At 38.0% G+C, this 14,967-nt stretch overlaps 1 protein-coding gene and 1 long non-coding RNA gene across 3 annotated transcripts; one reads left to right on the top strand and one right to left on the bottom strand.

Annotated features, from left to right (window-relative positions):
* Positions 1–3,162: 3,162 nt before the first annotated feature.
* LOC127740719 (plasma membrane ATPase 2-like) lies at positions 3,163–5,132 on the top strand. Of its 2 annotated transcripts, XM_052252328.1 has the most exons (4): positions 3,163–3,676; positions 3,895–3,996; positions 4,478–4,557; positions 4,633–5,132. In XM_052252328.1, the coding sequence occupies exons 2-4, from the start codon at positions 3,983–3,985 to the stop codon at positions 4,887–4,889; spliced, it is 351 nt and encodes a 116-aa protein (XP_052108288.1). In that variant the 5' UTR covers positions 3,163–3,676; positions 3,895–3,982; the 3' UTR covers positions 4,890–5,132. The 2 variants fall into 2 exon arrangements, 1 of the variants encoding a protein (XP_052108288.1); XR_008001555.1 differs by lacking the exon at positions 3,163–3,676 and having other exon boundaries at positions 3,782–3,996; positions 4,397–4,557.
* Positions 5,133–8,320: 3,188 nt separating this feature from the next.
* Positions 8,321–8,960, bottom strand: LOC127740633 (uncharacterized). Its single transcript, XR_008001296.1, has 3 exons — positions 8,730–8,960; positions 8,535–8,637; positions 8,321–8,432 (listed from the first exon to the last, which is right to left on the bottom strand). It is a non-coding gene; the product is annotated as an uncharacterized LOC127740633 (long non-coding RNA).
* Positions 8,961–14,967: the final 6,007 nt, after the last annotated feature.

Below are 14,967 nucleotides of genomic sequence, written 5' to 3'. Positions count from 1 at the left end.
TCACAAGGAGATTCACCATAGCCATTTGATTGGTATGCATCTAAAAATGGCTCTTCTTCATAGTGCATTGGTGGGGGTTGTTGCCATGAGGATTGATCATAAGCATATGGCTCTTCCCACCTTTGATTATCCCGTTCTTGATACACAACTTCATTATAGTTCTCATCACCTACAACATAATTGTAACTACACTCATAGCCAAAGTGAGAATTCATGATAGCAAGAGAGGGAAAAAACAAAAATAGTAACAAATAAAGAGAACAAACTAAAAACTAACAAAGAAGCAAAAAGCAAACATATTCACAATATTCACATATATACAATAACCAATAATATAACACCATTGCAATTCCCCGGCAACGGCGCCATTTTGACGATTGGATTTTTCACGGTTTAGAATTTCACAAATGAATTCTCGTTGCAAGTATAGTTTCTAAACCAATCAAAAATCCTTTCATACAAAAGATTGTTTGTCACAAGTAACAAACCCCTAAAAATAATAACCGAAGTATTCAAACCTCAGGTCGTCTCTTAAAGGAATTGCAGGGAAGTGTTCTTGTTATTGGTTATGAGTTGTATATTTTGGGGTTTTGGATTAAGAGACAAGAAAAGCAAATTGCAAAGGAGAGAAAATAGCAACTATAAAAGCTCTTGGCAAGGTATGAGACCGACCTCTTCGCACTTAAACGACCATAACTTGAGTTACAGAGGTCCAAATGATGCGGTTTCAGTTGGGTTAGAAAGCTAACATCCGGGGCTTCGAAACGATATAAGATTTGCCATAGTTTCTACAAGTATGGTGTCGCGCACGCGCATAGTACGCGCATGCGCCGTTGCTGCCACCTAGTCCACTTGAAGTAAAACGTGGCCAGCGATTTTAGAAGCCTTGTGGGCCCAATCCAACTCATTTCTGATGCTATTTAACCCAAGGAGTGAAGAGGGAAACACATGTTAGTTACCATTAGTCATAGTTTAGTTTTAGAAGTAGTTTCTAGAGAGAGAAGCTCTCACTTCTCTCTAGGATTAGGATTAGGATTAGAAGTAGTTTTAGAAGTAGTTTCTAGACGCTAAACTAAACTAATGGTAACTAACTTCTAAAGTATGAAAGTATGTAAAAGTGTCCTCATCCCCCCTTCAATCCTTGGCTTAAATAGCATTAGAAATGAGTTGGATTGGGCCCACAAGGCTTGTAAATTCGCTAGCCACGAGTTTGCATGAAGTGATCACGTGCACCAACGGTGCGTGTGCGTACAGGGCGCGTACGCGTCCTTATATGTATAAAAACTATGGCAAATCTTATATCGTTTCGAAGCCCCGGATATTAGCTTTCTAACCCAACTGGAACCGCATCATTTGGACCTCTGTAGCTCAAGTTATGGTCGTTTAAGTGCGAAGAGGTCGGGTTGACAGCTTTCCGGTTCTTTCATTTCTTCATGAGTTCTCCAACTTTTCATGCTTTCTTTCTTCATTCCCTTGATCCAATCTTTGCCTCCTAAACCTTAAATCACTTAACAAACATATCAAGGCATCTAATGGAATCAAGGTGAATTAACTTTAAGGTCTAGAAAGCATGTTTTCACATCTAAGCACAAATAAGGAGAAAATCACAAAACTATGCTAATTCGTTGAATAAATGTGGGTGAAAGGTGATAAAATCCCTTAAAATCAATACAAGATAAACCCTAAAAATGGGGTTTGTCAATAGGGCTCTTGTTAACTAGAAATGGAGGCACAAGTTTTTAAATGCAAGTTTGATAGCTATGCCAGCAGTGAGCTCAGACCATATGCCCATTGTTTTGAGGTTACAGCCTAAGTATAAGGTGGATAAGTCGTTCAAACACTACTACATTATACACATTTAGTAACATTTAGCTCTTAACATTTATTAAAATGTTAGTAATTATAAAAAAATTACATCTTAAGTAACATTTATGCTAAAATGTTACCAAATACATTTATCTTTTTTCAAAAATGTTACCTATTCCAGTATTTCTAATTATTTATTCACATTTACAGGAACAACAAACCTCCTAGGTCACATAATCAAAATCTCTCACTCCTCATATCAAATCTCGCTCACGCTGCGATCTAATCACTTATTTCTTCTCGCGTTTGCTCCGATCTCGCTGGATTTCAATGCCAGTCTCGCTTTTGCTCAATCTTGATCTCGCTCTCGCTCGATTCTCGATCTCGCTCTCGCTCGATTCTCGATGGAGCCAGCAAGTTCGACTTCACCGTGCAGAATGACGGTGATCAAGTCACGCTCAAGACCAAGATTGTTACTGCCGAGATTATTGGCACGCTCATTGACGAAGACCCACTCGCGATCTACACCATTGATAAGGTTCTGCTTCCCAGGGAACTTTTCAAGGTCCTGGCTCCGGCTCCTTCACCCTCGCCCACACCGGAGTCAGCCGCCGCGGACGCTCCTGCATCCCCGAAGAAAGAGGGAAAGAAGAAGAAGCAAAAGGTAGCCGACGCGCTGGCAGATGAGGAATCAGTGCCTGCAGATTCACGCAGTGATGCCGCCGATGACAGCACTAACGACGGTAATGGCGCTGTTAGGTTTGACGGCGTCAGGTACGGTAACATCATCTTCGTGGTTATGGCTTTGTGCCTTGGGTTTTCGTTGCTGTAAACTATGAGTTCTGTAATAAAAAGACAAAAAAGAAAAAGAAAAAGTTTCTTAAATTATATGTGTTGCTTTAATAGTTTTCTTGCAAGAAAAAGAGAAATTTTTAGCCTTTTTTTTTGTTATAGTTAGAAAATGAAGGAAATATGAAATGCTGTTTCCTTTATTACTGTATTTTTATTTGGTGTCTTTTGTAGTGTGTGTATTTTTAGCTGGTATTAGTAACGAAGGCGTCAAGAGTGGTTGCCTTCGTAGCTGCGCAGCCTTTATGGATACTTTTTTCGCAGCTCAAGTTGCTTCTTATATTCTCTACGGCATTCTACAGGCCCAGCTTCTTCTGAGAAGTTCGGCAGCAAGGAAGTCTATTCCCTTGGATTCTATTTGGATTCCTTACCACCGGGGATTCCCCTATCCTCACTGTAGGAACATACTGAGGCTAAAGTAGCCGCAGTCTTTGTCTATTACCATTGTAGTTTTCTATTTGTCTTGTGATCATGCTGCTAAAATTTTGAAAGTTTCTATCAGCAATGGCAACAAATTAGATCATGAGAATTTTTTTATCTATTTTGGGTTCATATAGCTCATCTGCTAGATATTCAGAAGCATGTGAACTTATTGAATGCTTGAGAGGATAAAATGATCACTGAAGCACTCATCATTATATTTTGCAAGGCTAAAAAGCTTGATGCAGTCTTGGAGGAGTACAAAAGTAAAGGAGGAATCGGTTTCTATCACTCATCACTTATTTTCCATTACTACAGTTCAATGCTTGAGAGGATAAAATGATCACTGAAGCACTCATCATTATATTTTGCAAGGCTAAAAAGCTTGATGCAGCCTTGGAGGAGTACAGAAGTAGAGGAGGAATCGGTTTCTATCACTCATCACTTATTTCCCATTGCTGCAGTTGATTTTCAGGAAATTAAATTCCCTATGTTTAGCACTATGGAATTCAGATAAATTTTGGTTATCGATTTCATCATTTCACTTCAAAACTAGAATAGTGCATTAGCAGTTAAAGGACATTAAAACCAATTGAATATTGTATGTATGTTTAATTGAAGGTTGTTTGTGGACTGATTTTAAAGTTGAATGTTTGTTGTCATTTAAAAGTGATACTACTAGAGAATGTGGAGCTAATACTTGAATATCTCTAGCTTCCATTTCTTCTATGCTGCTAGTTTTTTCCTCTTCTAAAATGATGATACATAGTTGTAATTATGCTTATTTAACTGATTTGTTATTTATTTAAATGATTCCAGCTTGTGTTCTCATCTTCGGCCACCGTATATGGTTGGCCAAAGGAGGTTCTATGTACAGAAGAGTTTCCTCTGTCAGCAATGAATCCATATGGTCGAATTAAGGTATGACTTGCAGCGTAAACATTTTTAATATGGATCCCTAGGATTTGATATCGTTTGTGAATCTCACTACTCAAGATTTGATCAAATCTAGATTTTAATTCTACTCTGCCATATGGAATTTAAGTAGCTGTGGCATTCAATACTTGATTTCTATATGTGATAGTTAATGACTAATCTCAACAAATGATTGAAGACACTCTAACTAATTCATCCTATCCCTTATTTATGATGACTAACTTCTCTAACTAACTCATTAATTGGATCCTAACAGAGTTTTGTGATAGTTAATGACTACTAGTGGGAGATTTTACCTCCAGAAAATTGTCTTAGGAATTAATTATTAGTAACCAAGAAAGGAAACGGATCACATCTCATACTCTTGAAAAAAATACCCTTACAGGTGATCAGCTTGCAATTGCTAAAGAAACAGGAAGGTGTCTTGGAATGGGCTCTAACATGTATCCTTCTTCGTCACTGCTAGGAGAAAGCAAAGACAATTTTGCTTCTGTCCCGTTGATGATATTATAGAGAATACAGATGGTTTTGCTGGTGTCTTTCCTAGTAAGTATAATAGCAATCACAGAAAAGCTCTAATCCAAATTCTTGTTTATTTTTTGATTATATATGTTCCCTCAGAGCACAAATATGATATTGTGACGAGGTTACAAGCTAGAAATCACGTTTGTGGGATGATTGGTGATGGAGTGAATGATGCACCAGCTTTGAAGATAGCCGACATAGGTATCGCTGTAGCAGATGCCACAGACGGTGCAAGAAGTGCCTCTGACATAGTTCTAACAGAACCTGGGTTGAATGTGATCATAAGTGCTGTTTTAACTAGCCGTGCAATTTTCCAAAGAATGAAAAACTACACAGTAATCCCCCAACAATAAAAATATTGATAAAATATTGCAATAGTCCTTGTTGTAACGAAAAATTTATCAAAGCCTTATTTTATTTTTCTTTTGCAGATATATGTTGTATCTGTCACCATCCGTATTGTGGTAAGTTATAAGTGCATATATGGAGAATTTAGCAGTGATCAAGCCATCATTTTCTTTCCTTCTCATTTTCAGTTTATTTTGCTTTACAGGTTGGCTTTATGTTACTCACATGCATTTGGGAATTTAACTTTTCTCCCTTTATAGTTCTTATCTTAGCCATTCTCAACGATGATAGTACTATTTGCTCTCAAATACCATATTTAAAATGCATTATTTGAAGGTCTTCTCTACAGTTATATTAACATTAGCTACTTTCAAATATCATTACCTTTTCAAATGTTACTAAGAAAAGTCTATTGTAGCATTTCTCATAATATTACTATAGAAGATCTATTGTAACATTTTTATTAAATATTATTAAATCTTTAGAAAAATATTAGTAAAATTTTTTAGTAACATAGGGTATATTTAACATTTGTTAAAATGTTACTAATATACATAGCTAACATTTTTTAAATGTTAGTAAAAACCAATTATGTAATAGTGAAATTTGAAGCATTTTGGAACGACCATAAAGAATGTGAGGAGATTATTAAGATGAGTTGGAAAAAGATGAGCATAGTAATAACGAATGGGGTAGGCTGCTGAAGAAAATGAGAAACTGCAAGAAAAATTTAAAGAATTGGAGTAGGAACACTTTTGCTAGAGCTGATATAGAGATTAACAAGTTGAAGGTTGAGCTACAGAAGCTTCAAGAGGCAGAATTAAATAAAGAACAGCAAGCACGGAGGTGTCAAATCATGGAAAGGATAAGCCAGTTATGGAGGCAAGAAGAGAAATATTAGGGAATGAGATCCAGGCTAAAGTAGCTAAAGTGGGGAGGCAAAAATTCCACATTCTTTCATGCGACAACGATTCAAAGGAGAAATAGGAATAAAGTGGAAAAATTAAAAGATAAGGAGGGCTAATGGGTCTCAGGAGATGATAGAATCTTAAAGATAGTGGAAGAGCACTTTACAAAGTTGTTTACATCCTCAGCCAAATCTGATTTCAAAGATTGTATAAATAGGATTCCAAAAAGAGTTACTCAAGAAATGAACGAAGAACTCATGAAGGAAATTTCAGAAAAGGAGATTGAGGAAGCTGTTTTTAGCATGGGCAGCCTCAAAGCCCCTGGACCAGATGGATTAAATGGACTTTTCTATCAGAGTCACTAGAACACAATAAAAAATTAAGTTTGTGCTGTGGTTAAAAGCTTTTTGGATGAAGGTATTATACCAGAAGAGGTAAATGAAACTATTGCTGTTCTTGTTCCTAAAGTGAAACAATTGAAAAATCTTAATCAACTTAGGCCTATTAGTTGCTATAATTATATATACAAAATTATAACTACGATTATAGTTAGGACTTAGAAGGTTTATGGATAAGGTTATTTCGCCAATCCAGAGTGCCTTTCTAGGAGGTAGGTTGATTTAGGATAATATTATCATAGTTCAAGAGGTTTTTCATAGTATTAATAAAAAAGGTAGGAATGGATAGCCTAGCTATTAAGATAGATATGAATAAGGCTTATGATAGATTAGAGTGGAATTTTTTGGAGGCTACATTGATAGCTTTTGGTTTTGACCAAAGGTGGGTTTCCTTAATAATGGTGTGTTAGAAGTGCTACGAATAAGGTTAGAATGAATGGGAGGCTCACTAGTAAAATTATACCTGAAAGAGGGCTGAGACAGGACGATCCTATATCCCCATATCTTTTTATAATTGCGGCTAAAGTGTTCACTATTCTCATGGAGAAAGCAAGAGAAAGAAAGGAAATTCCAGGGTTCAAAATCGCACCAACAGCACCTCCAATCACTCATCTTCTGTTTGCGAATGATTGTATTATTTTTACAGAAGTAAAAGAGGAGGAAATTTACAATCTCATTTTGATTCTTAATAAATATACAGAGGCATCAGGTCAAATGATCAATCTGGATAAATCGAGAATTATTTTTGGTAATGAAATACCCATACAAACCAGAGTTAACATGGAGAAAATCCTAGGAATTAAGTGTTGGGATAATTCAGGGATGTATTTAGGGTTGCCAGGGATTTGGGGCAGGTCAAAAATTAAAGTTCTGAATTGGACAGAGAAAAAGGTGATGGAAAAAGTCGAAGGATGGAAAGAAAAGCTCCTAAACCAAGCCGAAAAGGAAGTCCTTATTAAAACTGTTATACAAGCTATTCCTAGCTACGTTATGACAATTATTGAATTTTCAAAAGTATTCTGTCAGAGATTAAATGCTATGCTTGCAAGGTTTTGGTGGGCCAATTCTGGAAAAAAAAAAGGCATACACTGAAAAAGTTGGGACAAGGTTTGTGTAAATAAAAGAAATGGAGGACTAGACTTTAAGGATCTTCATGGCCAAAATTTTGCTCTTTTAGCAAAACAAGCTCGGAGAATCATAGAAAACTCTAATTCAATATGGGTATGTATTTTGAAGGCAGTCTATTTTTTCGATAGAGATTTTTTGAATGCAAAATGCTATAGTAATTCATCTTGGGCTTGGAAAAGTATAATTAAAGGAAGGGATTTTCTTCGCATAAATGAGAGATGGAGTATGGGTGACGGGTTAAGAATTAATGTCTGGGATGATAAGTGGGTAGTGGGCGAAGGAAAAATTCAAAGACAAGAAGGAATAGAGTTGAATTATGTTAGTGAACTTTTGAAGGAAGGGGAAGGGTGGGATGTGAGGAAGATTGAAGGGGTTTTTACTGATATTATCAAATAAAAAATTCTTAAGACTCCTACAAGCATTTTGAAAAGAGAAGATAGACTTATTTGGCCATATAAAAAGGAATGAAGCTACAGTGTCGGAACTGGATATCACATAGTCAAGAAGGAAAGCCAAGAAAATAGAATGGAAGAAGCTTCATCGAGTATGAATTTGGAAGAATTATGGAAGGAGATGTGGAATGTCCAAACTCCCCAAAAGATTAAAGTTTCATTTGGAGAGTAGCACATAATATAGTACCGGTTAATGAAAAGTTGTTTAAAAAGAATACAATCAACTCTCCTATGTATCAGATTTGTTTCATGGAACCTGAAACTATCGAACATACATTGTTACTATGTCCATGGACGAGGGCAGCTTGGTTTGGTAGCCAATGCCAATATTGTCCCTCTCAGGATCACATCACAAGTTTTGGAGAATAGCTTTTACAGAAAATTAGAAGAATTAAGGAGGAAGGGGGAACTAACAAAGAGGAAAGGATAAGAAAGATGATTTTTTTTAATATGGGAGATATGAAAAACCAGGAACCAAGCCATATTCAACACTAAGGAGATCAATCCTAAGGAGGCTATTATCAAGGCTAGAATAGCAGAAAAACAGTACAAAATAACTATTGATGCAGCCTTTCAGGAAGCTTCTAGTGATGGAGCAACGGCAGTAGCTGCAAGGGACAACTTTGGAAGATTTCTTGTGGAAAACACAGATAGAATCACAGCTGTATCCAGTATTACATCAGAAGCATTAGCAACAAGGAATGCTTTAATTTTGGCAAAAAATCTACAGCTAGATATGATACTAATTGAATCTGATTGTTTACCTTTGGTGAAGGCAATTAAATAAAAAAGTAGCCTTCAAGAGATTGATCCGATTTTGCAAGATATCTTTGAATTGCAGGAAAGTTTCAATAAATGTGGATTCACCTGGATTCCAAGAGAAGTTAACCAATTAGTACATACCATAGCAAACTTAGCAATTACAAATAAATTTGGTCAAAGGTGGTGCACTGATCTACCACGCATCGTTGCATGCATTCTTTGGAGAGAAGCACCAATATCATCATCTGGCGGCCAAGCCTGGTGTCAGCCTAGAGGAGGAATCCTTACCTCTGCGGTGGAGCTTTATACCGAAATGAAGCTAGCAGAGTGACCTGATTTAGACCCCATCAACAGATTCGCAACTTGATTTTCAGATCTTGACTCAGTTCGGAAGTGGATAATATAGTTTTCTCATTGAGGCCATGAATTGGAGTTCACTTCTCGGCCACAACATAACTCCCGTGAGCGAGATGATGAAATTGGAATTGGGTAAGCGGGTTGCTTTAGGGTTTGGATAGAGTTTCTGGGCTTAGCCCATGACAAAAAAAAAAACAATAGAAGCTATAGGTCAAGACTAAAAAAAGAAGTTATAAGATTATGTTTGGTTCGGAGAACATGACAATATAAGATACTGAAAACAAGATATAAATAATAAAGATACAAAAATTAGTATTTTTATATTTTGTTTGATGATAAACTAGAATAAATTATGAAAGTCCAATTTATTCTTTTTTTCATTAAAAAACTTTAGAAAATAATATAATTATAAAAAATTAACAAGAATAATAAAAAAAATAAAAAATAAATTTTGTCTCTCAGTGTCTTTGTGTCTTTGCTAAACACAAAATACATTAATTCAGTATCTTTGGATACAATGTCTCTGTCTATATCTAATCTGTTAAATACAATTTTGTAGTTCTATATCCTTATTTCAATGTCTGTAAACAAATGCAGTCTAAGTGACAGGTGTCTAGATTGTTTAGTGAATCAAAAATATTATTTATCCACTAAAATTAACTACAAATGTATTTGTGCATAATTACTTGTGTAGTTTAATTTATTTTTAATGTATATTTATATTCTAATATATATTTTATATTGATGACTAATTTTAATAACACGTATCATAATCATAATGATAGAAACAAATTTTTTTACTAAAATTTGAATATTTTTTGAATCATATATAATAATAATATTTATTTGTTCTATTATTTTATTAACTTTGCTCTGAATGTTATATTGCTAATCATTCTATCAATATAAATTGATTATAAAATTTTCTAAATTTATTACTGATATCGTGTATATATAAAATTTCATAATATTTTTTTATTGAAAGATCAATTTCAACTAATTATGTTAATAGTGCTTTTATATATACATGGAGAGAATTATAAAAGCTTATTTGAAAAAGACAACAAAATTAATGTATAACTTATTTGTTTGTAGTAGTAGGATTTGGTTGTTTAAATAGAATTTCTCCATATTTTTGTTTATCCTGAAAATATTGTAAGTTTTTCTTTACTTTGGTTGAACTTCAAACATTCACAAAATATTTATTAGTTTAGATTTAATTTTTATGATTATTTTGTTTGACTTTAGTCTTTGCATCAAAGTAATGTTAGTTTAGTGTTCTCTACATTTTTGTCCTAATTCAAATAACTTACTTATTAAAATAGTACTTGTTCATATTCTATCTCAAATAATAAGTCAGGCCTAAATTAAGCTAAAAGACCTAATTTATAAGATTGGTCTCCATTGCCTATCCAACCTCCTCAAAGAGATCGAGGTCAACGTAAGCGGACACTTAACACTTATCTAAGTAATTGCCTCCGTAAATCTCTCTTTTATTTCTAGAAGGGAGATCTCAACAACCCTAAGATAAAGGGATGGTTATCCACCATCAGAAGTAGAATTACTTCAACGGTGATTATTGGCTCATCTCCTATAAATACCCTGACACACTAAGGTACATATAAGTTTCAATATATTCAAACCTGCTTAACTCCTTGCTGACTTAGATATCAGAGTGTCTTTGCAGGTACCACCCCCCATTCCTCAAAACACACAACTCGAACGGCGACTCCTAGACGAAAATAACTCAGAGACCACCTTTCTTAGACATTTAGACTTCCTATCTGTTCATGCCCTGGGTCGAGCTATACAACTCGGGCTGATCAACGACAAATCGACCGACCTGTTCAGACTTGGACTACCCGACCTCTTTACGAAAGAGGTCGGCTAAATAGCTACAGAGGCCCAAGAAGGCCCAAAAAAGAGGAGCACGACCCAAATTTAAAGGCAGCCCGAATCCTAGAAAGATAAAGGCGGTTCCCTTAAAGATAAGATAACTTCACTCAAAGATAAGATAAAGATAACAATCTTATCCCAAAGAAAGATCATTCTATGCCATTATAAATACACTGGAGCACCCAAGTATAACTCATACTCTGATTCTACTAAAAACCTGCTTAATACCCTTGCTAACTTAAGCATTGGAGTCCCTTGCAGGTACCACCATCCTCCGGTGACGAAGGATCAGCACCACCACCAAGTCCAACAAGTCGGACACAGCGACTCCGGCCACCATCATCAAGTCAGACGCAACAGCGCCGACTAGCACAGAAGATCTTGTCCGAGATCGACCTACAGTTTCAGGTAACCCTCGGAACATTGGCGCCGTTGCCGGGGACCTGGAAGTCATCCCATCATCATGGCGGACAACCTTGACAACGACCACGACTCTGATCTAGAGAACAGGACGCCGCACAAGAATGCGGATGCCACACCAAAGGATGCTCCTCAACTAAACAAAGAAAAGAGTCCACCAAACACAGAAATCCTAGAGGCTCTTCAGGCTCAACAAGAACGTCTCAAACAACTTGAAAAAGACGCCAAGCATCAACGAGAAGCCAAAAAGGACCTCAGAAGGGAAACTAGGCGATATAAAGAGTTGGAAGACAAACTATTACAGCTTGAAGCAGATCTAAAAGCAAAGACTACTCAATCCAATCACGAGGATAATCCCCACAAGGATCAAGACCCATTCACCAAAGAGATTATGAAAGCCAAAGTCTCAAAGGACTTCAAAGCTCCCGACATGACCCCGTACGATGGCACATCAGATCCAAGCCATCATCTCAGTAATTTCAGAAGCAGAATGTATCTTACCGATGCCTCGGATGCAATTCGGTGCAAAGCCTTCCTAACTACCTTAACCAAGACGGCAATTAAGTGGTTCGACAGCCTGCCCCCAAGGACCATCTCAAGCTTTGACGACTTAGCGGGAAAGTTCTTTGCTAGACTCTCCATCCAGAAGGACAAAACCAAGCACGCCCCAAGTTTGTTAGGGATCAAGCAAGGAAATCGGGAAAGTCTTCGCAGCTACATGGAAAGATTCAACAAAGCATATCTGGACATACAAAGTCTGCCTACTGAAGCAGCTATTATGGGCCTCATCAATGGCCTACGAGAGGGACCTTTTAGTCAATCCATATCAAAGAAGCACCCTACATATTTGAATGAAGTGCAAGAACGAGCAGAAAATACATAAACATGGAGGAAAACTATCGACTAGGAGAGACCTCGAAATCTGGATCCTTTTACTCCTCTCGAGATAAGGATAAAGAGTCCAAGAAAAAAGAAGATTAGCATGGAGAGAAGATTAAGAAATACCACAATTACACCCCTCTCCGGGTGTCTCTCGTGGAAGTATACCGAAAAGTATGCCACACTGAAAAGATCTCACCACCTCGTCCACTTAAAAGCAAAAAGGGAGGAGGAAATCGGACAGAATACTGCGAATACCATCGAATCTATGGACATTCCACCAACGAGTGCTTCGACTTGAAGAATGTCATAGAGAAATTGGTAAGAGAAGGGAGACTAGATCAGTACCTAGCCAGTAAGACAGATGAGCCCAGAAAAAGAAGAAGAGACGAATAGGTCAGGTGAACAAAACGACCACCTCGTACCCCGGAGAGGCATGTTCACATGATACATGGAGGATTTGCGGGAGGAGGAATCTTCAAATCATCTCGAAAAAGACACCTCAAAGAAGTGTATCACGTCGAAGGAAGAGAAGAAGCACCCGACCTCCCTACTATTACTTTCACTAAAGAGGACGCAGCTGGCGTCATCTCGAGACATGACAATCCCATGGTCATCACTATCATATTGGCCAACGCTAACCTCCACCGCACACTGGTGGACCAGGAAAGCTCGACTGACATCTTGTTCAAAACCGCCTTTGACAAACTTGGCCTGGGAGAAAAAGAGCTCAGAGCATATCCGAACAGCTTATTCGGATTAGGAGACACTCCAATCCAACCACTTGGATACATCTCGCTACACACAACCTTTGGAAAGGGAAACTGGTCAAGAACACTCAACATAGACTACATCGTGGTCGACGTGAGCTCAACCTACAATGCCTTAATAGGCCGGACAACGCTAAATCAGCTCGGGGCAGTAGTCTCGACTCCACATCTATGCATGAAGTTTCCAACTACAGAAGGGATCGCTATGATAAAAGGAGACCAAAAAATAGCATGCCGCTGTTGCAATGAAAGTATGAACCTTAGAGGCAAAGGAGAAGAGATCCACACCATCGAACTTGGGGGAATTCGAGGTCGAGAAGAACTCCATCCACAACCTGAAGGTGAGAAAGAAAAAGTCTATATCAGAGATGTCCCAGATAAAACAACCAATATTGGCGCAATCCTAAAGGGAGAAACAAAAAAGTCCCTCATACAGTTCTTAAAAGATAATGACGACCTCTTCATATGGAAGGCCACAGACATGCCGGGCATAGACCCGAAGCTAATGTGCCACAAGCTGGCAATATATCCAGGATCTCAGCCAGTACAGCAGAAGCATAGAAAGCTCAGACTAGAAAGATCCCAAGCTGTGGACGAACAGGTACAAGCTCGACTAGAGGCAGGATTCATCAGAGAAGTCAAGTACCTACTATGGCTAGCCAATGTCGTCTTGGTGAAAAAGTCAAATGGGAAGTGGCAGATGTACACTGATTACACCGACCTCAACAAAGCTTGCCCAAAAATCCACTCCCAAGTATCGACACTCTAGTGGACGCCTCCTCCGGATACAAGTATCTCTCATTTATGGACGCTTATTCAGGATACAATCAAATCCCGATGTACCCACCTGATCAAGAAAAAACCTCATTCTTAATACCCAAGGCAAACTACTGCCACGTCGTCAGGTCATTCGGACTCAAAAACGCATGAGCTACCTACCAAAGGTTAATGAACAAAGTCTTTGCAGATCACATTGGAAAACTAATGGAGGTATGCGTGGACGATATGTTAGTAAAAACACAAAACGAGGAATCATTACTGTCCGACCTCGCGCAAGTGTTCAATACCATAACAAAGCATGGCATGCGACTTAACCCTGTGAAATGCACCTTCGCAGTAGAAGCTGAAAAATTCTTGGGATTCATGCTCACACAAAGAGGAATCAAAGTAAATCTGGACAAATGCCAAGCCATACTCGACATGAAAAGCCCGACCTGTGTCAAAGAAGTACAACAATTCAACGAGCGACTGGCAGCCTTGTCCAGATTTCTAGCCGGATCAGCCATAAGATCTCCCCCTTCTATGCTACGCTAAGGAAAGGAAAGAAGTTCGAATGGATACCAGAGTGCGAGTTAGCCTTCCAGGATTTCAAAAGATTCCTGGGACGGCCTCCCATTCTTACCCGACCTCGGGAAGGAGAAACACTCATATTATACCTCACAGTAGGAAGTCAGGCAGTAGCTTCAGCATTAGTCAGAGAGGACGAAAGCAGACATCAACCTATATACTTCATCAGCAAAGCGCTACAAGGGTCCGAACTGAACTATCAAAAGATAGAGAAGTTCACCTACACTCTCATATTAACCTCTCGACGACTTCGCCCATACTTCCAGGCACACACCATTAAAGTTTGGACCAAGCAGCCCATAAAAGGCATCCTACAGAAAACAGATTTAGCGGGAAGAATCCTATAGTGGGCAGTCGAGTTGTCCGAATCCAACCTCTAATATGAAGCTCGGACAGCAATCAAATCACAGTATTTAGCCGACTTCATTGCAGAGTATACTGACACCCCAGAAACCCCTACAAATTTGAATCTTTACGTGAACGGCTCCTCAAATAAAACTGGAAGTGGAGCAGGTGTGATAATAGAAAGTAATTAGGGAGCCCAAATCGAACTCTCACTAAAGTTCGAATTCCCTGCTTCCAATAACCAGGCTGAGTATGAGGCGCTATTGGCTGGTTTAAAGCTGGCTAAAGAAGTCGAAGCCCAAAAACTTATCATCTTTAGCGATTCACAGGTTGTCAACACAAATAGCAGGGGCCTACCAAGCCAAAGATCCTGCTATGAAAAAGTACCTGGACAAAACCAGGGAACAACTCGGGCAATCCC

The sequence above is a fragment of the Arachis duranensis genome, chromosome 7 (genome assembly GCF_000817695.3).
Source record: "Arachis duranensis cultivar V14167 chromosome 7, aradu.V14167.gnm2.J7QH, whole genome shotgun sequence".
NCBI classification, from domain to species: Eukaryota; Viridiplantae; Streptophyta; class Magnoliopsida; order Fabales; family Fabaceae; genus Arachis; species Arachis duranensis.
Note: the sequence above shows the minus strand (reverse complement) of the source record. Positions and strands in the feature narration are given on the sequence as shown.